The sequence below is a fragment of the Octopus bimaculoides genome, chromosome 18 (genome assembly GCF_001194135.2).
Source record: "Octopus bimaculoides isolate UCB-OBI-ISO-001 chromosome 18, ASM119413v2, whole genome shotgun sequence".
Classification (NCBI taxonomy): domain Eukaryota; kingdom Metazoa; phylum Mollusca; class Cephalopoda; order Octopoda; family Octopodidae; genus Octopus; species Octopus bimaculoides.
The window spans coordinates 16,978,848-17,001,673 of record NC_068998.1 but is presented as its reverse complement, the minus strand read 5'-3'; the positions used below and the strand labels follow the sequence as shown (position 1 = coordinate 17,001,673).

General features: G+C 32.5%; 2 protein-coding genes across 3 annotated transcripts in view; one reads left to right on the top strand and one right to left on the bottom strand.

The window, feature by feature from the left end:
* The window catches only part of LOC106878740 (dihydropteridine reductase), a 31,598-nt gene extending 27,330 nt beyond the window's left edge, over window positions 1-4,268 (bottom strand). For both annotated transcript variants that reach the window (XM_014928053.2, XM_014928054.2), the window contains exon 1: window positions 4,118-4,268. In XM_014928053.2, coding sequence (XP_014783539.1) covers window positions 4,118-4,204 — 87 coding nt within the window. In that variant the 5' untranslated portion in view covers window positions 4,205-4,268. The remainder of the gene's footprint in view (window positions 1-4,117) is intronic.
* Window positions 4,266-22,826, top strand: part of LOC106878736 (E3 ubiquitin-protein ligase KCMF1) — a 57,527-nt gene continuing 38,966 nt past the window's right edge. The window contains exons 1-2 of the mRNA XM_052974540.1: window positions 4,266-4,687; window positions 16,027-16,194. Of these exons, the coding sequence (XP_052830500.1) occupies window positions 4,672-4,687; window positions 16,027-16,194 (184 nt within the window). The 5' untranslated portion in view covers window positions 4,266-4,671. The remainder of the gene's footprint in view (window positions 4,688-16,026; window positions 16,195-22,826) is intronic.

Here is a 22,826-nt window from a genome sequence, read left to right as displayed (position 1 = left end):
GTGTTCCAGCCAAGACTACAACACCTTAACGACAGACCCAAATATCTTCAAGAAGAAAGAGTGTGACTTGAAAGAGAGTTGGTTATTTTTGAGCATGTCAAGCTCTCTCTCTCTCACTCCACACCCTCGACTCACATGAATATGCATATTTAGATAGTGTGTCCCATTTCCAACGATCAAAGTTCTTTAACCTTCAGCCTATGTAAAACGTCAGTACTACCTAACAAAAGAAACGTTTCTAACACCTAATACAACTGCAAAATCTTTTAAATTATCAGTAACATGCTATAATAGCCATCATTTTCATTTTACACCTGTTTTTTCATGTTGGTATGTGATGGAATTATACGCTAACAATTCTACCAGCTCATCTCCTGATCCCCGCTATGTAATAAGGCAATTAGTGATTTATCAATATTTATTTCTCATAAAATTTACATTATTATCCCATGCAATGTGCTAAATAAGGGAGTTTCTGGAAGAGCTTCAAAACCTCAAATGATAGATGTGAAACTTCAGCTGAGAGTAAGGAAGGAAAGGAAGGACACAAGCACACTAATTGTACTTATCAAACTACAAGCTAATTGTTGCCAACACTAGATTCCATGGATTTCAGATTTTATTTTGGCAAAAAGAAAAAGAAAGTCTTTGATCTTTTTAATTTTAGTAATCTTAGCTTATGCTTATTTCATTAAAAAAAAAAGTTTAAAGTCTTCATGAAAAGACTTGTGATCTCTGGATTTAGCTCTGGTATGTACACTGGAGTTAATTGGAAGTGATACATCCTGGGATAGGATGCTAACCCATTGCAGGTAGTATTCCCCAGGTGGTTTGGTTCTTATTCTTAACTTAAACAAACTCAAGTTCAAAAATGCATCCATAAAAATGGGTCCTATTATGGAACTGAATCACAAATCTGAACCAATTACCCTTGTAAGCAGGCCTACATTAGAATAAAAAGTTTTATATACTGAAGATGTTAAAGAGATTCATCTCTTACTATAATTGTTTCTGTAAAGGAATTTATAAATTTTTGCACATTTCAATTACAATATTTGATGGTTTTATAAATTACAAATCCCATAAATAAAAATAAAATTCCTCATTAAATATAATTTTATAATAAATATAACATTAACAATTAGTATGCAAATACATAATGGAATATTATATTTATGAAAAATGATTAAAATTTAATGTAGTTAAATGGCTCTGAATTTGTAACCATTAAATTTAACACAGCTGTCATTCTGTGAACACTAGTTATTTCTATGATAATCTAACTCGGTTAACACAATCTCCCATGTAATTTATTACATTAAGCATCAATGAACTATAGATCCCATCTTAATAGCCAATCTTTCAATCATATAGTTGTATTTTTTTTTCAAGTGGCTTCCAGTACCTTAATAGTGTATATAGCCTCAGAGGCATATCGTAGGATATTAAAAGTGATGGCTTGAACTTGAAAAGATGAAGTGATTATCAGAAAGAATCAGTTAAATAAAAAGAAGTGCAAAAGCAGAGAAATGCTGATGTATTTGACGAAACAGTTAATGCTTAAAAGGCAGGGCTGAGAATGGGAATCCTTCAAAGAAGATTCTTTATCTGAAACTTTTTTTTTTACCTTATCACATTAATATCTCAATTTCTTTTCTGTTTTCCTAACAATACAGTGAAGTTTTGAACCTGTTATCTAAGCTGAAAATATATTAACTAGGACCAAGAGATAAGATTTTTTTTTTAATTATTTTCGCTTACGTTTTTACAAGTACCAAGCAAAAATGTACCTACTGCATAGGTCTGCTTGATCAGAGCCAACCTGGGCTAATAAACTAACAATACCCAATGCTCACATTAAACATGTAAATTCGCATAACTATACAACCCTTGAGAGAAAAAGGACCAGCAGAAAAGGAAAATATAAAATACTTGAACTGTAGAGAGATAAATAAAAGTTGTGAAGTAATTTGAATCTTGTAAAAAAAAATCCTCCATTTATCAGCATATAAGCAGAAGTTTAATGTGGAATTATATAGTGACAGTCATTATAAGTATCAACTTGATGAGTCTGAGAGAAGTGCAACAGGCTAAAAGATGATAGAAATGATGCCTAAATAGAAAAAAATAAGCTCCAGGAGAAAATCTGCTCTGCCTTATGGGCGTTTTTCCTTTCTCTTTCTCTCCACTTTTTTTAAAATTTTTTTTAATACGGACTTTAATATTTTTCTGTCAATTGTATTATTTAAATTTAAAACCTCGAAATATTCCCAATTATTGTCAACGACCCTTGGGTTCCTCAAATTAATAAAATCTAGGTCTTCCCAAAATAAAATATTAGTAAAAAAAAATTTTTTTGTCTCTACCACCTCTTAATTATTAAGACAAACTTTTCATCCATATAATTCTTTAAAACTCAATTTTACAAACTATGGGACTTTCTCCGCTGCTCAAAGCCTTCTCCCATAGGACAGCCACTACTCTTGTGTCACATCATATCGTTTGGAATAGCATCTCTACTAGGAACAGTATGTATAATGATGGAAACTTGGCTTGTATCTATTTCGAGAATATATACTGATAAACTGGTGTGTGTGTGTGTGTGTGTGTGTGTGTTTGTGAGTGTGTATGTGTGTGTGCGCGCGCGCATACACGCACATTCTCATTTATTTCATTTAAGCCAGATAATTCGGAGAATAAGACATGAAAATCAAAAATCTCGTTTTCTATGGCAAAGATGCGTATAAAAAAAAATATCAATATATCCCAAATGCAATCAGTGTAAGAGAAAACTGAGCGGAGACACATATACTATTCCTGGAAGAGAGAGAGTGATCGATGGCACCATGAAATGGCAGGTGTTCCTGTCATGGTATTGTGTCGATCGATAACTGCTTTGAAAACGAAGATTAAAAATTAAAAACAAAAACAAAAAAAAAGGCTTGTACTGAAAAGAAAGATTAATGCAATTGGGAAAAAACAGAATGGGAGAAGATTAAATTCTACTAGTGTAGAATGACAGAATAATACCGATGATTCTCCTCCAGTTTCTTCAGTTAATCAATAGGCCGGACTAATATATGTACAAATTCCTCGAAGAATAACTGAATATTTCGCAACCTATTTATAAGTAAATAGCTAGGGAGAAAATACCAAGGGACACCTGCTGTATGAAAACTTCTAAATAAAATGGAAGTTTTAATTACATCCTTAGTGAAAGTTAATTCTGGCAGGGTGATTACGACTATCCTTTAAATTTCAGTGGGCTTGGTTTTTTTAAAGTACGGTGTAAATCCTGGCGTGTTTCGGTCTTATTCGACTTCATCAGCGAAGCAGAGTCTAACCGTTAAAGCACATTTTTAACTTACTATAGAAGTATACAGGAATTTAGTGAATTACTACAGAGTGGAGTTATAAATTAATAAAGGTTAAAGGCACCGATGACTGAGAATATATAACTAGGGTTTATTTGAAGATAATATCCCTTATATAAATATAAAAATAATTTAAAACTTTATTTTAAATCAATTGTTGTAACTAATAAACAATTGATTTAAAATAAAGTTTTAAATTATTTTTATATTTATATAAGGGATATTATCTTCAAATAAACCCTAGTTATATAGTCTCAGTCATCGGTGCCTATAACCTTTTACGAGTATGCATATATTTACACACACAAACCATAAGCGTCGGTTTGATTTTCTTTTTGTTTCTAAAAGTATATGTAATTTCAGTTTCATTCGGAAAAATCGTAATATATTAAGAGTACGAACGAATGAGAGAAAAAACATTGATTATAAGGAAGAGGAAAACAGCGCAAAATAAGACGTAAAGTTAGAATAATAATGACGTCGGTACGAAATGCAATTAAATGCGACAATCAGCTCATAAATACCTGATTTATCACAGACACTATCAAAACAAGGTAAATTTTACCAAAATATAGAGTGACCGGGTCTCGTAGAGTATTGTTTAATTTCCTTTCATTCATCAAACGAAATACATGTAGAAAAGAATGAAGAAGATAATGTTAGTTTCATTAATCACAAATGTGAAGAAGGTACTATTGGGAAAGAGATATACTAAAAAATATAAATATAATTGGGTGTCTTACAAAATTCTTGCTCTTGAAATAAGAAACACAAGTGGAGCCGAGCGCACCTTTGCCTCCGTAAACGAGAATACGACCCTGCACTGCCATGGTTTATGTTACAATGACACACGAGATGCTACAACCGGAAGTGACCTCCCAGTAAACAGCAGGAGTAGCAACCGCTAATGGAAGCGTCAGTATTACCAGTTGTCGTCACTAGGACAGATAATGATTTTTGTTTTTTCAAAGTAATTAGAAAAACACTAAATTAATTGGATTTTTTATGGAAATATTGCATAAAAAGACAAAATATGTTAAAAATAGCTAAAAAGCATTACTGAAAGAATCAGTGCTTCAAATCACACTGTTACCAAACAAGACGAGATATTCTCGTGACGTCACCATGGCCTCGACTTTTCCAAAATTCCTACTGGGAATTTTGAAGCAGACGTACCTGTAAAAAGAAGTCATAATTACAGCAGAAGACAGAACTTGCTATACATGAGTATAATCTTCCATATCAGTTCACGTTTTCGGAATATTTACTCGCCACTCTCGCGGTCCGTTCAGCTATAATGTCTCGCCATGAGGGTGAGTGCATCGTAAAATTTTCAAGATGGCTCCGTTCTGCTTTGAAGATGTTGTTTGATAATACAATGTGCGCAGTGCGCGTTCTACTCTCTCAGAGCAGAATGTCTTTTAAATACACTTCTATGTTAATCTGAATTATTTTTCCTTTTGTTTGCTATCATATTTTAACTTATTTTAATCTGAAATTCTACTACATCCCGGAAGTAAAGGGTGAAAAAAAATTGTATACCATGTCTATGACCAGTTATAACTATCTAGTTCGGAAATGTATTTTCTGTAGCTTTCGCTGCTTAAATAAGATTCTTGTAGTTTGTCGATCGTTGAATGATAATCTAGACGACTAGTTGAAAGAGTTTGGTTTTAAAATTAGAATAGAATCAGTAATGTTCTGTTTTTAAAGCGTTTGGAAAGTATGTCCTAATGCCGCTTGTCCCCCTCATATATATATATATATGTGTGTATTATATATATTAACTGTAGTTAAATGTATTTATGCTATCTATACACAATATTACGTACTTTATGAGTAAACTAGAGAGCTTTGAAAAAATTTATTTTGCCTTATCCTTCTTAAAAGAATTAACTTTACTAGAAATCATCATTGATTTCGTAAACATGCATATTTCAAAATATCGAAAGATCATTTCACATACTTAAAAAAAAAAACGCCCATAAAATACTTGTATCGATAAGTATACTATGCATTATATATATATTTTACGTGTGTGAGTGTATATATGCATAATATATAAATATATAATGCGTGTGTGTAAAAAATATCTATATAAAATTTACCTAGCTAATTGTATGTCCCAACATCTTATTTTTGTGTCGTTTCTTATGTCCATGCATATTAAAATTTTACCCGCACCTAGATATATCGACCATGAAATCTCAAACTTGATATTTGCAAGTACATGTCTTTAACAGGGTCGATTTTTATCATATAATTTATTTTACAGTTTCTATTTAATGATGATTTTTTTTTTCTTGTGTAGTTTATTTTCCAATTACCCAATAGTTGATGAAAATGTGTGTTTAGACTTGTCTGGCCATTAGTTTAAATATATATATATATATATATATATATACGTTTTGAGGTACAAAACGCGAGATAGAGTACTCGATGCATGTAGAGTTTTAAAGAAGCTGATGATTCACTGTGTGTATATATATATATATATATATATATATATATATATATTTATATTGCACATACAGATGTATTAATGTTTGCGTGTGTACATAATGCGTCATACGTTTTCTTTCGGTTTAAAACTGTTTAAATAATATTATCGTCCTTTGAATGTTCGTATAAATTGTGTATTCTTTTTGTTGCAGATATCCGAAAGCTAAGCTATAGCATAAAACGTAAAACAAGAGAACCATTTTTTTTTAAAATTGATTTGTATTTCTACTTCTAATACGTCTCGTTTGTAATAATATCCTCTAATATATTGTTAAAATTCTTCAGTTGTCCAAACACCTTCTGAGTTAGTCAGTATCATTATAAACTTCTGTGTTTATTGTTTACCATATGATCAACTAAGCAAAATTACTTTAGGAAGTAGCAATTGTAAAGTCAGGATTTTTTGTTTGTTTTTCTTTTTTTAATTTATTATTGTTGTTATGACTGTGCATGTGACTAAAATAGACTGTTTGACTGAGTGTCGTTTATTTAGGTACTCTTAGTATAAATGAATTGTTTCATCGCTTCAAGGAAAAGTAATATATCTGACATTAAAATATTGTTTCAAATACTGATTTGCTTTGGGAAAGTATTCTACCTATTTTTAGTATTGATGTGACGATCTGTTTTTGTCGTTTTACTAAGCAGTCAGGCCCCATTGTTTAGTTAATTATTCTATTTATATAAAACTATATGTTATGGTCACTTAACTAGGAATAGTTAATTCGGCACTTATTTTGTTACATAAGAAAGTGTTTGAGAATTTAATCATCTAGATAACACCCACATACTGTACTATTTTCAGCTATGGTTGATATATGAATTACAATATAAACGGTTTTAGATTAAAATGTTTAGGAAAAGTCAGCAATGAAATGTAATACTGAAGAATAATGTTAAGGATTTCGAAATGATTATTAGTATTTTTTTTTTTTTTTTTTCACTTTCTTTCTATTCGTTTAATATTGTTCTATAATCGTTAACATGTTAACACTTTTACATACAGAAAGTTATTTGTGTAGAATCCAGAAGAATAATCTCAAGTTGTTTCTTGTTCTCAATGTAATATTTTAAGCTAAAAAGACCGTATAATTTGTATAAATTAACATCGATGTTTAACATTCTGCTGGTGTCTGTTTAGACCGTCTTCCAGAATTTTCTTTTGTGCGTTGAACTGTTTTATTTTCTAAGTTATTGCAAAAAATATGTAAACCTCACTAAATCAAATGTTGCATGAGAAAGTAAAAACTTCGCTCATTGAATTCATTCATTATGCAGCAGCAATTGTCCAGTTCATATTTGTCATTTTTCGCTCGTCCTTCATGTTGTGATATAGTAGCTTGGTTTCGGATCTTTAGAATTCACTTAATTATTATAATTATTCGTACCCTTTTTTTTTTTCTTGTTCTTTCGGGAGAGTTGTGTTTTAAGTAATAACCTCCGACATTGACTTTGTTTTTCCTCCTTCGATAAAATTTGAATCAGTACTTATATACTAAGATCAATTGAATTCTCTTACCCACACTAGTACAGAGAATTGACCTTGTGCCAACTCAATAAATCGTTATACTCAATTTTTCGGAATTTTGTCGCCTCAATTTTCCGTGAACATTTCAGAGTAGTTCTTTGCGTCTTCAAAATACTGGTTGAAATAAATTAAAGATTACCTGTAAGCAATTTACATAGACACGCAATCCAACTTACCAGGTAACTGGATTTTAGCAAAGTTGGTTGAGCCACAGTACTATTATGACTTTCTCAGGGAAATCATGTTCACAGCTCTCATTAAATATGCTAACTATATGTTTGCTAAGTTCTCAGCAGGTTTAATTGAAATTCACCTTCAGAATGTTTAATATAAATAGCATTGATATATGACAGAAATTTTAGATTAAAACACAAGGTATTGAGAGGATCATTCCTGAGAGTACATTAGATAAATGTAATGCTGAAATTAATGAAGCCATGAATATTGATTACACTCATTGGAATGGGATAAAATTCCAAAAGAGGTCTCTGAGTGGGTGGAAATAGTATTGCACAACTTGTTGCTCATATTGCTGTGTATCTACAAATCTGTAAAAGTGTCAGCTTTCCAAGTGCAGTTTAGATGAACTAATTGGATTTATCCCTCAGTTCATAATGAAATCAAAAGATTTTAAAGATTAATTTTAAAGCTTTTCACAAATTACATATTTTGTGTGTGTGTATATTGCTTTCCAGTGCACGATTCAAGAGAAATTAGTAATGCAAGATTCTCATGTAAAAGTAACTAAATCAGATTTATGTGGAGATTTCACAGGAAAATAGAACACATAATACCAAAATATATTTAGCATTTTGTGTTTGCAATAAATTTTAGGTTTTAAAATCTGATTATTAGTAAAATTTCAATTTTGAGTCCTTCAATGAAAGTGTTTTACCAGAAGTTTGAAATGGGAGGGTTATAATCGGCCCTCACATTTCAAACTTAAGATGTAATAACAGGAATATATTTTTGGAAATATACAAATTATCTTTGTGATATTTTTTGTTTTAAATTCAAAAAGTTCTCTCTTTCTGTAGGGAATTACCTTCAGATGACATCAAGAAACAGCACAACAAATGTCTTTGTCATTTTAGTTGAATTTAAAAAAGTGCAATATTGAAAACTTGTAGGCAATTAGCCAACAATGCTTTTTCCATTTCATGTTATTTTCCTATGCTTACATAAGTTTGACAAGTTTTCCTAACTTCAAAAGCCATATTAACTGTACAATGTGGTATTATGTAATGGAGCATTGTTCTGAAGTCTGAATAGACCAGTGAATTGTATTTTCTTGAATTCGTTATGATTTTAGAATTTTTTTTTTTTAATCAATAAAAAAAATAAATGAAAGTGACAATTCCCATCAACTTGAAGTTATTTTTAACAACTGTTCACTAGTGATTTAATGAATCTGATCTATTTATTTATGAATATCTTTATTCTGCACCACCTCTGTTTGCAGCTATGGAAACCAAGTTGAAAATATAATTGAAATACACAGCTAAAAAAATATGCTCTAGAAATTAACTTTCAGTAATCTGTAATGTTCACTGATATTTTGCACATTTTTTTTTTTTGGTTACTGTGATGCTTGTAGTAACAACTGATGTTAGTATCTTACAAAAGCTCTATGTCAGAACTCAGTATGACACTATAACCAGCCATTACTGAAAGAACACTTAGAGGGATCTAAGGTGTGCATATATTGAATGAACCATAAATCTTAGTAATAGATACCAGTTGAGTATAAGACGTATTTGTGATTAGGGGTTATAAAAATGTCTGCAATAGTTTGTTTGTGATGGACAATTGGTGCTGTAAATAAACTAAATTTATGTAAATTGTTGATATTAGGATGTACTTGACATTTGTTTTGTCCACAATCTATTGTGCACTATATCTCTCTCTCACTATATATATATTTGTCCAACCCATGCCAGCATTTGAGGAGGACGTTAAATGATTATTGTGTGTGTGTGTGTGTTTATATGTATATCGTAGGGTGAGATATGTTATTGTAAACAATACTTGTGTACATGTGTATAGTAAGCCCTTTTAAGGAGGGAATAGGATTGAATTTTTTTTTTTTTTTTTATACTTGAATCCTTCATTTATGATGGCTAACATTAATTTTTGTCATAGTAATAAAAGGTTTAAGATTGTAAGCTTTCATATATTATTGGTTTCATCTGTTATATACTCAATAGTTTCTCGTGTCAACACTGACTCATGAGCCATTAATAAATTACTACTGTTAATAATGTCTAGTGTTAGTGCTACTCTGTACTACATTGTCTATCTATAGATTTTAGCCAACGCTATGTAATAGGCATGTGTAAACACTGTCTATATGTACATTACATCCACCTGTATAATCCCAACACAGAAATTGAAATAAGTCTGATCCTTTTTATTTTGTCCACAAAGATACTCTCTTTAAAAACAAGGTGTTTACATGCCTATTACATATAGAATTGATTAAAATATTTACACAGGCCCTGTAGCACAGGATAGCATTAAAACAAAAACACTGTTAACACACCAGTAATGTACCAAGAAAGTGTTATAAAAGCTAATTGGTTTATCCAGTTTACTTACCCACTTTATAATAGTGAGTCTGTAAGCAATTTCCCTGGACAGTTCAAGAGGATACTCAGTTGTTGATGAAACCCCAACACAAAAATGAAACTGACAAATATGTATTGTATAGAGAGAGACAAGGTGTTTACATCTGTCTATTTATTACATATAGTGGTGGCAAAGCTAGTTTGCTGCTTATAGCACGTATGTTGTGCAGAGATAGTTGAACTGCCTCATTGTTTGTAGCAGCTGGCCTTCACTGGAAGGCAAGAGTGAAGTTGCTGGTGTTTCTTCTGTATATAACCAGAGTAACAGTATTAGCTTGTTTATAATTTGCAGGTCTGTCCTCAGGAATAACTTTGTGTAGTGACTCCTTGTTTATGTTATTTAAAATACCTTGCTAAAGATTATTATGCTTAGTCCTTAATTCCATACTCTACATCCATCTGGAACCCTCCCTCATCCACATTTTTTTCTAAAATGAACCTGTAGAATTTCAAATTTAGCCTCAATCTGTCACTACCTTTATGAGGGTCTGCTATAGCCCTTCAAGGATTAAATAATACAGTGTTTAAAGAAATGGGATCTTCACCTGGATTATCAGATTTTCGTATGCAACAATCAGTTCATTAGCATTTTATGGCATCTATTTTAAGTGTTAGTTAAAAGCTTTCACACTGAATTAAAATTGGAGTTTCCTATTCTGTAAAGTTTACTACATAGAATTTTTGCAGGATGAAAGGAACAATTGAAATTAGACAGGTGTAAGACCAGATTTAAGATTTTCTAGAGTTAAAAAAATTTTTTTTAAATAAGCCTCCCAGTGTTTTAAAATTATCCAGTGGAAAGTATTGAAATATTTCTGTTTTGTGAAAACGCTACCTGATCTTGCAGCCTAAATTTTTGCTTTGTTTCTTAAGCTTCAAACTAGTTTTTACCAAAAGAACCTGCAAAACAAATTAAGACAGAACGAATATTAGATAACACTATAGGTGGTGTTTTTGGAAAATTCATCCCTATATGCTTCTACCATGCAGTAAAGTGTGTATATATATATATATATATATATATACACACACACATACACATTGTTTGGTTTAGAGGTCTCATTCTTTACTTCATGTTTGTTCATTTATACCCCAGCAGTGTTTTGCTGTTGATACCACCAAATCGAACATTATTATCAATAAGGCATTGAAATTGTGATGATTTTTTTGTCAATAACTGATGAGTGGTGAGCATGTATATGTCTTTTGTGTGTTTTTGGGGGGGTGGTTTCAGTATGTTCCTTCACTGCCATATTGTACTTTGTGTGTATAATATCTATCTATATTTATTTATATATATATATATATATATATATATAATAAATAGAGAGAGAGAGAGAGAGATTACACACAGGTGCAGGTATAGCTGTATGGTTAAGAAGTTTGCTTTGGCACTACATGTTTATGGTTTCAGTCCCACTGTGTCGGTGCTTTCTACTGGTTTTCTATATTATAGTCACAAGTTGGGCAATATGTTGTCATTGAAATTAGTTAACAGAGTGAAAAAGCTCATCCACACGTTCTGTTATCACACACACACACTCGCAGACTCTCGCGCACGCACAGATATTCACCTCCCTTTTCACTCTCCTGTCTTAGAAAGAACTTTTCCCCCACCACCTCCTCTTCCAGTCCTTTCACAATGTAACCTCGTGGGCATCGGTGCCATTTTCCTCTTCCTCCGTTTTTCCATTCTCCGAACTTTCTGTCTTTCCGACAAAGGGCTCCGCCCGAAACGTCATACTCTCTCTCCTTCCTTTCCCGAGCGTCCAATAACACTATCCGTATCACGTCCTCACTTTGTTGTTTTTTTGTTATTGTTTTTTGTGTTTTTTTTAACTATATATATATGCACACACACATGTATGTATGGGATGGGATATATATGTTTATGTCAGTGAATTCTTATTTCCCCTTATCTTCATGTGTATTGGTTGATTGTAAACAAAAGCATCAAATTATGCTGGTAGTGTTAATTGCTTGCAGTTTACCACAAAAAAATTCTTGGCATGTTCTGCAATCTTTATAAACAAAATACACATTCCAACAGTGTCACTGTGTCCGGTTCTCTAGGTAACCATGTCTGGGCTGGTGACTATTACTTTCTTTGGAAATAGATGAGGGTTGGTATCAGGAAAGGCACTCAACTGTAGAAAAATCCTGTCCCACTGTAGTCTTGTCTGGTTCATGCAAGCATGAAAAAGTACTCTCTTTGTCCAGTACTTATTGACCTTAATTTTATCAGATATTAAAAAATAATTGAATCTAGTTACGAAAACATTTACACACACACACACACACACATATATATATATTACATATGTAGACATATACATAGGTTTGGTAATGCAAACAGAAAAATATAAAACTCGGATGTGAGTATGTTTTTTTATTTGTAATTGGCAGACATTGGAGGCTAGCTACAGGGCCTAGAGTTTTGAGAGTGTTGGCAATGCATGCGACTCTCTGCCTTTGAGTCACCTTGTAACTTCTGCCAGTTATCGATAAAAAAAAATGTGTGTGTACGTCATCATCATCCTTTGACACCTGTTTTCCATGCTGGTATGGGTTGGACAGTTCAACCAGAGCTGTGTCAGGTTCTAGTCTGATTTGCTTTCTAAAATTCAGGGTTTGGTTTCGGCAGCTGGATGCCCTTCCTCATGCCAACTACTTTACTGTGTGTACTGGGTGCTTTTTACGTGGCATAGGCACAAGGCTCTTGCAAACCAATCCTCTTCATCAGGAGAAGAGGCATTAATGCTTCTGCTCTGGAGCATGGGTATTTGTACTGGGAAATGTATGCAGGCAATTCTCTGTGTTACATAAATGATGCATTCTTGAAAGTTTGGCTTATGGAATTTGATAATGTGAACCAATTTTTCCATCAAAGTTCCATGGTACCCTGAACTTTAGAAAGCCAATCATTGGAAATTTCAAAAACAGGATATGGAAAATGGATGGCTATTGGGTATATCATAAATTTTTTCCATAAAACCATTACTCATTGATGCATGAGCAGAAAAAGCAAGCCAGTCCCTAAATATACACAATTATTATCAATTTAATACAATGTTATTTCCCAGTGATTGAAGTTGAATAATATACTATAGATTTGTGAACTTTTTGAAGAAATTAGGAACAATTATCTTTTAATAATCAATTATAGAATTAAAGCCAATAAGTATTAAACAAAGAGAGAGCTTTTACATGGTTACTTGCTAGAAATAACAGCTAAATTCCCCCCTCATCACACTAGCTATCATAATCTTATAATGCCTAAATTATCAATATTCATAAAATATTGGCAGATTTAAAAGCATGATTGAAAAAATACTAATGACTAGGTATTTTCATTGCTGACATGCAATAATGTTGTTCAAACATAAATAATCCTTTGAGCTTATCCAAGCTTTCAATTTTTGTCGTTTTCTTGTCATAAAAGCATAGTACTTGAAGCATTAAGAATTAATAGTGTAATAGTTTTTAAAAAGTAGGATATGCTGTTAATAAAAGACAGGTTAGTCATAGTTGGTATGCTTTTAGTCATAGATCTGCTGAATTCAGTTAAACATTAATGTTAATAAAATATTTAGTAGTGTTCTTGACAAACTACCCTCCATATGTTACTAAGCTTATTTTTCTGCAGAATCTCTGAGGAAAGCAATAATTTGCTTAAATTTCAAAAACAATGAATTGGTTAATTTTATTTTTATTTTGTCATTAAAAGATATTGATAATTGTTTTTGTGAAACATGCTGAATTATAAGAGATTTATTCTGAAATATATCTACTTAAGAGTCGATTGCTTTAGAATGAAGAGAGTTTCTGGCTGAGTGCCAATCTATATTGCAGGCTTTATAGCTTCTTCATACATGATAAAATAGATGTGTTAACTTACTGCAAAATTTCATATGACAAATTATTGTGTTGGCAAGACGTTCCTTGTTTAAACTGCATTTATATTTGACATTAATAACCTGTTTTCCTTAAGTCGTAATTTAATAAATTATATTATACATCTCCATCTATGTATGGTACCTATGGCAAGTGGCTCGTACTATATATGTGTGTATGTATATATATATATATATATATATATATATATATATATATATATATAGTACGTCACAGCTACATGGTTTTGAATTGGGTTTGAATAGTCCCACTGTGTGATATCTTGGTCAAGTGTTTTCTACTATATCCCTGGACCAACCAATAACTTGTGAATGAATATGAAATCGTAGATAGCCTGTGTGTGTGAGTGTGGCACATTGACATCCTTTGTCAGCAATATGTGCCAAAGCTTTGCAGTTTCATCTAAAGGCCAGTGAAATAAAAATATTTTGCTCAAGAAACAAGGGTTGGTAGCAGATTGGGACAGCTGGCTGCAAAATGCTGCTCAATAAGTATCTAAACAATGCCTGCATAGAAAAAGCAGACTTAAAAGCAATGATGGCAGTCCATTAGTTACAACTTTCTTCTTTAAAACATTTATATGAAATTTACCGTCTTTTCAATTATTAGAATATTGTACATTGAAACAGTAAGGTCTTGTTAAAATCTTGTTTGAAGAGCTGGCAAAATAACACTAGAAAAGGTGACCCTGACCAACATTCCTCTAGTTTGGATATCAGTTAAATGCATGCATGACTCTGTGGGTACAAATTTCTATACATAACCATGCATCTCAAGTCCTATGTAGCACCTTGGGCAAATACTTTCTACTTTAGCCTTAGGATACCCAATGCTTACTAAGTGAAATAAGTGTATAATGTCATCATCATCATCAGTTAATATCTGCTTCCTATGTTGGCATGGGTTACATATATAGGCCTGGTGCAGCCATCTGGTTTGCGAGTCCTCAGTCAAATCGTCTAACCCATACTAGCATGGAAAGTGGACGTTAAATGATGATGATATATATATATACATATATATATATATATATATATATATATATATAGACTGTTTAAGGAAAATGTTTGTATTCCCTGTAAATAGTATGTCTTGTAACTCTGTTCTTTCAAAGACTGGCGAAATAATAAATCCTTTGCTTGAAAAACAAGTTAGGGTTGGTGACAGGGCAGGCATCCAACCATAAAATGCTGCCTCGATTTAAGTCTTCATCCAGTACATGTTAGCCTGGAAAAACAAATATAAATTGAATGAACTTAGTAATCATTACATATTGGAATAGTTAAGAGAAATAACTTAGAATTCAACTGAATTCAACATAGCTTAGTGGCATTTCTTTCACTCTGTATTCTCAACTCAAATTCCACCAAAGTCAACTTTGCCTTTCATCCTTTCAGGGTCACTAAAATAAGGTACTGTTGAAAGTATTGAGTTTTATGTGATGAACTTATCCTCTCCCCCTTTACATTTATTGGCCTCATGTCAAAATTAGAATTATTTATCTCAAGTGCCACCAGATTCAACTTCCCCTTCCATCCTTTTGGGGTCTATAAAGTACCAACTGGGCAATGAGATTGATATGATCGACTTACCCCTTCTTCCTAAAATTACTGGTGCTATACCAAAATTTGAAACCACCATTATTGTTGTTAGTACAGATATATTTCCAAAGACCATTTCTATAGATTAACATGCACAAAATTCCTGAGATATATATTCTCTTAATTTCCTCCTGACCAATGAGAAATCTAATAGCAAAAACTTTTTCCTTGTTACAATATAAACATATTGCAAAATGTGAGGTTACCATCTCAATCACAATAAGTCATTTATGATGATATTCCCAATTATATTTTTATAATTCTATAAATTATGAATTACATTATTGATAACAAGTTTACTTATGACTTCTATGTATCTCTCATTTCTTTAGAAGCATGTATAGAGCTCAAGAAAAAAAAGAAAATTATTAAATTTTTAATAAAAAAAGCCTATCTTCAATTTACTTTGTATTTTGTTATGAATACTACAAATTTGCTCTTCGTTTTGTATTTCTATTCTATTTTTCTTATACTTGTAGGTGTGAGCTGTGATTCCTGTTTGAAGGGCAACTTTCGTGGGAAAAGATACAAATGTCTTGTCTGCTATGATTATGATCTCTGTGCAAATTGTTATGAGGCAGGTGCCACCACAACCAGACATACTACAGATCACCCAGTCCAATGTATACTTACTAAGGCTGATTTTGGTACTAATTCTTTTCTTTATATCTTTACCATTGTTTACATCCTTGGATATATATGCATAATGTAATCAGCTAAGCAAATATCAGATCAGTTTAGTATATAATTATCATGTATTCTTTTTCAATCTAAACTGGATTTATAATATCTTATGTTTTTGTATAATTACATTGATCAAATTATTCTGTGCAGAATAGGTAAAACAACAATGGTAGGTACAGTCATGACTGTGCTTAAGATGTTTGCTTTGTAACCAGATGGTTTCAGGTTCAGGCCTACTGCTCACTCCTTGTCTTCTACTATAGCTTCAAGTTGACCAATGACATGTGAACAAAATTTGGTACATGGAAAAATGTATGGAAGCCTGCAATTTGTATTTGTCATCAGCATGTCATTACATGGAATTGTTCAGCTCATGGTGACAATGATTATGTCTTATATCAACAAAAGGTTTGGCAATTAACATGAATTGAAGGAATAAATTACATTACTTGAAAATATGTAAGAGTTGATATCAGAACAGGCATTTGACCATAGACCGCTGATGCCACTGTGAAGAAAGTAGACATAAAATTAATGAAGCAGTAATATTATTCAGTAATATAGAATTCTCATGAATCTGGTGTAATGGCAACTTGTTATTGATGTTTTGTGTTTTTCTCTTCATAATCAAATTTTTTTTTAAATTCTAACAGTTTAAGGAAACAGGTTGTGAGAATTGCATATTTGTTTTTCCAACAATAATTTTTGTGTGCCAGTATCTCATACAAAGGAAAAGTACAAGTACACAACATATTTGAAGTCATATAAAAGTTGCCTAAAATGTCCTCGCATTTATCAGTTACCCTTTCCAATAACATTAGCTTCCTTAACTTTTCTTCAACCCATAACAATATTTTACACTCTTATTTAATCCATGTAGGATTCGCTGATGTCATGGTCCAAATGTTAGTTACCTATAGGAAATTGAACTAGTCTTCACTTTTTGTTTCAACAATTCTCAATTGTTTTATCTTTTTAAACTTATGAATCTTCTTTAAATTCTTACTGTTGTGTTGGTTCCTATTTTTGCTTCTGTTATAACAATTTCTGCTCCTCTGAACACACCAGTTATACTGTGATTCTCATTGACATATAGCTACTTATCTCTTTTTCTACTATTATTTGTTTTCATCAAAAATCTTTTACCAGACAATGTACCAGCTTTCCTTTATAAAATTACATAATTATGAAACTCCTGATTCTTTTTTCTCACTTTGAAAATAATAACTGTATTGTCTTCATTTGAATCTCCTATTGGCTAAGGATTTGATCTGCCCTCTTTCCCTGGAAAGCAATATCAAAAAGAAAAATCTGTCAAGTTTGTGGTTTGGATTGTTTATTTTAGAATTAAGGTGAACAATAAAGAATATTGGCTCCAGTGTTTTTATCACAATTTAGTTCCAAATTTAACTTTAATCATTTTGCTCACTTCTAAATTTGTTCATATTCTGTCTACTTGGCTTGTTAATAATAGAATTGTTTAAACAATTCTGCTGAGTAAGCATCTCTTTTATGGCCTGTGTTTGTAAGAGAACTTCAGCTCGGCATTGCAGGATACTGAAAGACTTAATTATCCAGTGTCCCAGCTGCTGGCAATAGGAGTTGTATTGTTACATAATATCTGCTTTTGCCTTGGTGGACTGGACCATTGAGTGCTAAGTGCTTTTGCAACGGCCACTCTGCATTAAATCATTTACTGGAAGCTGACTGCTAATTTTTTGGCTTGCATTAGAGAACTATATCAACTCTCAATAATCAAAGAACATGATTTAACCTAATCCAAAGTATCAGGCAGTAAATTAGTAGAGTTGTTAAACCATTATATGAAATGCTTTTCAGTATTTATTCCAGTTCTTTCCATTCTGAGTTCAAATCTACCAAGGTCTGCTTTGACTTTCATCATTTTGGGTCAATAAAGTGCCACTCTAGGACAATGGGCTGGTAGGATTTTTAAAGCATTGGTTGAGATGCTTTGTAGTATTTTGCCCTGGCTCTTTGTATTTTGAGTTCAAATCTCATCATGGCCTACTTGGTGATAGACTTAATCTGTTATCCAGTTTATCACCACCACTTGGTCCTTCGTATCTTTTGTGGAGTCCACTTGGTTGCAAACACTCAAATATGGGTCTCTGGTTTGAGGATACCTTCCCCATTCTTTCCCAGTCTCAGAGGCTCTCAAATGATACATGAGCCCTGCCCTTACCTCCTGAATAAGTGATAAAAAAAAAGTGACCATCTATCTCAGTATCATAAAATTTTTCAATTTAAGCTATATAATTCATAGGTTGTTGGATTGTTTACGATTCTGACCACAAAACTGTACCAATTATATTCAGAACCTGCCAAAGTGTCATTTTCCTTTTTGAGATTGTGAAAAATGCTTACATCTGAATGGAGGCTCTTGCAAAGAAAATCTCTATTTTGTATTTTCAGTCTCTTAGCTTAATTGGCTAACTTCCATTCCTGTAACATCATTCAGCTCCCTCTAAACTATGTAACAACACATTTTTTGAAAGTCATTTTGTCACCCACCCTGCTCTCTCTCTCAGAATGTAAAAAGATCCTAATACATAGATACATAAAGTGTGACCTCTTCAAAATCTTGACTAAGTTCCATATTTTGTGACCTATTTTTGTCAAGATTAATAAATCTTAGAAAATCTATTATTATTAAACTGACATTACAAATATTTCATTGTTCTTCAAATGAAAGCCTTTTTAATAGGTATTAATTTGACATTAATCCACCCACTTCCCTGTATTTATTTACAAAACATTAATCTTGCTTTTGACTTTCTTTTTTTCACCAGCCTCTGTTGTTGTATTTTACTTTTATCCCTTTTAATCCAGATAATGAAGCTAGAGATTTTCGGCACCTCAACAGCTACTAACAAATAAAAAAGAAAAACTGTTCTTGGTTTGTGATTTTCATAGTGGATTGTTTTTTTTTTTAAGCATCATGATTTCCAAAGTCCAACAATTTCCATATTTTATGGAAGTGTATTCATCATTTTTTAAAATAATCTCGTACATTATTTTGCTTGTATAATTTATAAACAATTAGGCACTGGTGTGTGGTAAGAAGTTTGCTTCTCAACCACTATGTGGTAACTTGGACAAGTGTCTTCTACTACAGCCTTGGGCCGACCAAAGCCTTGTGAGTGGATTTAGTAGACAGAAACTGAAAGCCTGTCGTGTGTGTGTCTGTTAGTCCCCCCACCATCACTTGACAACTGGTGTGTTTACAGCCCTGTAACTTAGCAGTTCAGCAAAAAAGACTAATAGAATAAGTACTCTGCTTAAAAAACATAAATCCTGGGGTCAATTTGTTCGACTAAAAGCCTTTCAAGGTGGTGTCTCAGCATGGCTGCAATCAAATCGCGAACAAGTTTTTTAAAAAAATCAAAAAAATATGGTTCAGTGACTTCTCAGAATGCTTCTATCTTAAATGATATAATTAGTATCCATTTTCACATTGCATTATTCTGTGTTATTTCGTTGAACCTCTCTCAATTTTCTTGGAAATATTTTGTAGATGGGGCTTCAGGTTTCTGAGTCCCTCTTCCCCTCTTCTGTTTTTTATTTGCTTTTTAACCAAAAAAATACATTGTGTGTTTAGTTAATTGACTTAACTCCTTTTTAATTTATAAAAAATATGGTGAACCTTTCCACTGTTCAACTTTTGAGGACATGGGTTCTATGTTTTTATTAACTCAATATAGTTAAGATTCAATTTAAAAACTATGCTGTATTTACCATAGGTTTCATAATATGGTAGAATACAAATTAGACAAATTAACGATAAACTCTGTTCTAATTAAATGTTTGCAACATGTTTCTTCTTGTGCTTGTATAATTTGTAAACAATTAGTGTTTACTTGTATATTTCCAAATAGCGTTGACTTACATTTTTTCAATTATTTTCTAAATGTCTCTCATTTAAATTTCTTTGTCTTCTGTTTTTGTATAGTATAGACTTTTAAGTGGAAATTTGAATGCTCTGCTTTCACAAGTATTTATTAGTCTCAGTAATTTTAAATATTAGTAGGTATCAATGAATAAAAGGATTTATTTTAGACTGCATAAGTAATTGAAATCTTAGTTTGTTTTCCTTTCCATTCTATTGGCTTCATATTTTCTGTCCTAATTTCATTAAATCTAAATGTTCTTATCTTTCTTTTCTCTCTTCGTGTTTTGAACCTAACACTTTAACATCATAATTTACCATGTTCTAGTTTAATGTTTTGAATTAAAAAAAAAAAAGTTTAAAAAATGTCATTGTTATTATTGAGAGGACACTGGTAATGCTTAAAATAACAGTGGGCAGTTACACTGACTTTACCCCTCTGCTCTTCAATGTTCTGATATTATCAGAATCTACTTTGCTTTTTGTCCCTCTAAATTGCTGAAACAAATACCAATAACATGTTGGATTTGTTGGTTTATTTTGCAATTTATTAACCATAACATCACTGGATACAAAATTCTACAAGACCACTGATTATATTTCTGATAATGAGATTGATGAGGGGGTGTCTAACTCAGATGACTTCATTTAAGGAGCACTGTTGTTTTGCCAATGTTTACATCCTTTACTGTATCAAAAGAAATCATATATGATATATATATAGAAATATATATGTATGTGTGTGTGTATGTATCCTTTAAATTCGTTTGCAGGAGACATTTTTGAATATGCATATATTATCATGCCGGCTGCAGCCTAATGATACCAACTGGCAACAGCAGTTTTTTGGGGGGTTATGCCAATATAATATAAGACAAATATAATAATGATAATAATCCATGGCTGGGATTTATAAATGTTTTAATGCATCACAATGCATTAAAATATTTATAAATTTCATCCATGGATTATTTGTGGCCGTTGCCAGTGCCACCTGACTGGCTCTCGTGCTGGTGGCATGCAGTAGGCACCAACCATGCCGAGGTCGTTGACATTGCCGCCTGACTGGCTCCTCATACCAGTGGCACGTAAAAAGCACCATCCAAATGCAGTTGATACCAGCCCACACTCTTTTCTAAGAAAAGTACTATTCCCCCTAGTTCTTTGTATGTGTGCTGAAAGGACTGAGGGAAATGCATTGTAAACAAAGACATGGGTACATAGGAGATGACATTGGTCTTACACAGCACACACACACAATGGACTTCTTACAGTTTCACTTGAAAGGCATTGGTCAGCTTGAGACAATAATAGGTGCCTGTCCATGGTGCTACACAGTGTAATCCAGCTTGAATCATGTGGTTATAAAACAAACTTCTTATCCACAGCAATGTGTGTATCCATTTCATGAAGGTTTACTTTTCCTCAAATAATTCATTGATGGTTAAAGCAAATGCTGGAATGATAGTACATCGTGTGTGTGTGTGAGTATATATATATATTGGGTTATCCCATAAATAGTGTGGTTTTTTAATACTTTTTTTTTTTTTCAAAATTAAGATAAATTTATTTTTCAATCTAAAATATACTCTCCTCCATTTTCTACAATGCTCCTCCATCTATCTGGTAGACTTGCAAGGCCCCTCTTCCAGAATTCACTTGCCCGTGACGAAAAATACTCCTCCAGTACTGTTCTGACCTCATCTACAAAATTCATATTTTTTCTGTCCAAATGATTTTGAAGACTGCAGAATAAATGATGATCAGATGGAGTAATATCCTGCAAATATGGTGGGTGGGGCATTGTTTCCCATTCAAACTGTCATCCTTACTGTATGTGGCCAAGCTTTATCGTAATTGATACCTAAAATGATCATTTTTCTTCAATCACTGACTTGAGCTGCTCAAGCTGCTTGGAGTAGATCTCCTTTCTTACCATTTGGTTTAGCTTTAAAAGTTCAAAATGGACTAAACCCTTCATAACCCACCAAACAGATAACAACACCTTACATGGGTGAAAACCTTCTTTAGCCTGGAATGCCAATGTTACTCCTTTGTTTGACATGCTTGACATTTTCATAGAGAACTCATTTCTCATCACCAGTCAATATTCGGTCCAAAAAAAGTTCATTTGTGAGATGTGACAGCAAAGAAGAGCGCACATTCACTCTCTGCACATGGAAAGTTTGTGAGGAACCCATTGACCCAATTTGCTGACTTTTCTGAAGGCACGCAGGTATCAATGAATGGTTGAATGATCAAATCCAATCTTCTCTGCTAGTTCCTCAACAGTTATGATGGGATTTTGTTCCACCAAGGTTTGCAGGACATCCTTGTTGAGCTCTACAGATCTTCCAGGACGAGGCTCATCTAGGCTGTAGTTTCCGGCTCAAAATTTCTGGAACCACCATTGACACTGGCTTACACTTGTCTGATCCTCATATACTGCATTAATATTCCTCGCACTTCCCATTGTGTTGTTGCCTTTAATGAACTTATAAAGAAAAATATGCCACATATGCTCCTTTGTCATTTCCATTAGAGCTTTGAAAAAATAACTGTTAAAATCGAACTGCACTCTTCAAAACTTGCACTAAGAATAAATACAAGGTAAAATTACTACCTGCTTTTATAACAAGTTGATGCAGGTAGTTTATCCTCTCCCCCTTCAACTTTTATTCCCTGCAG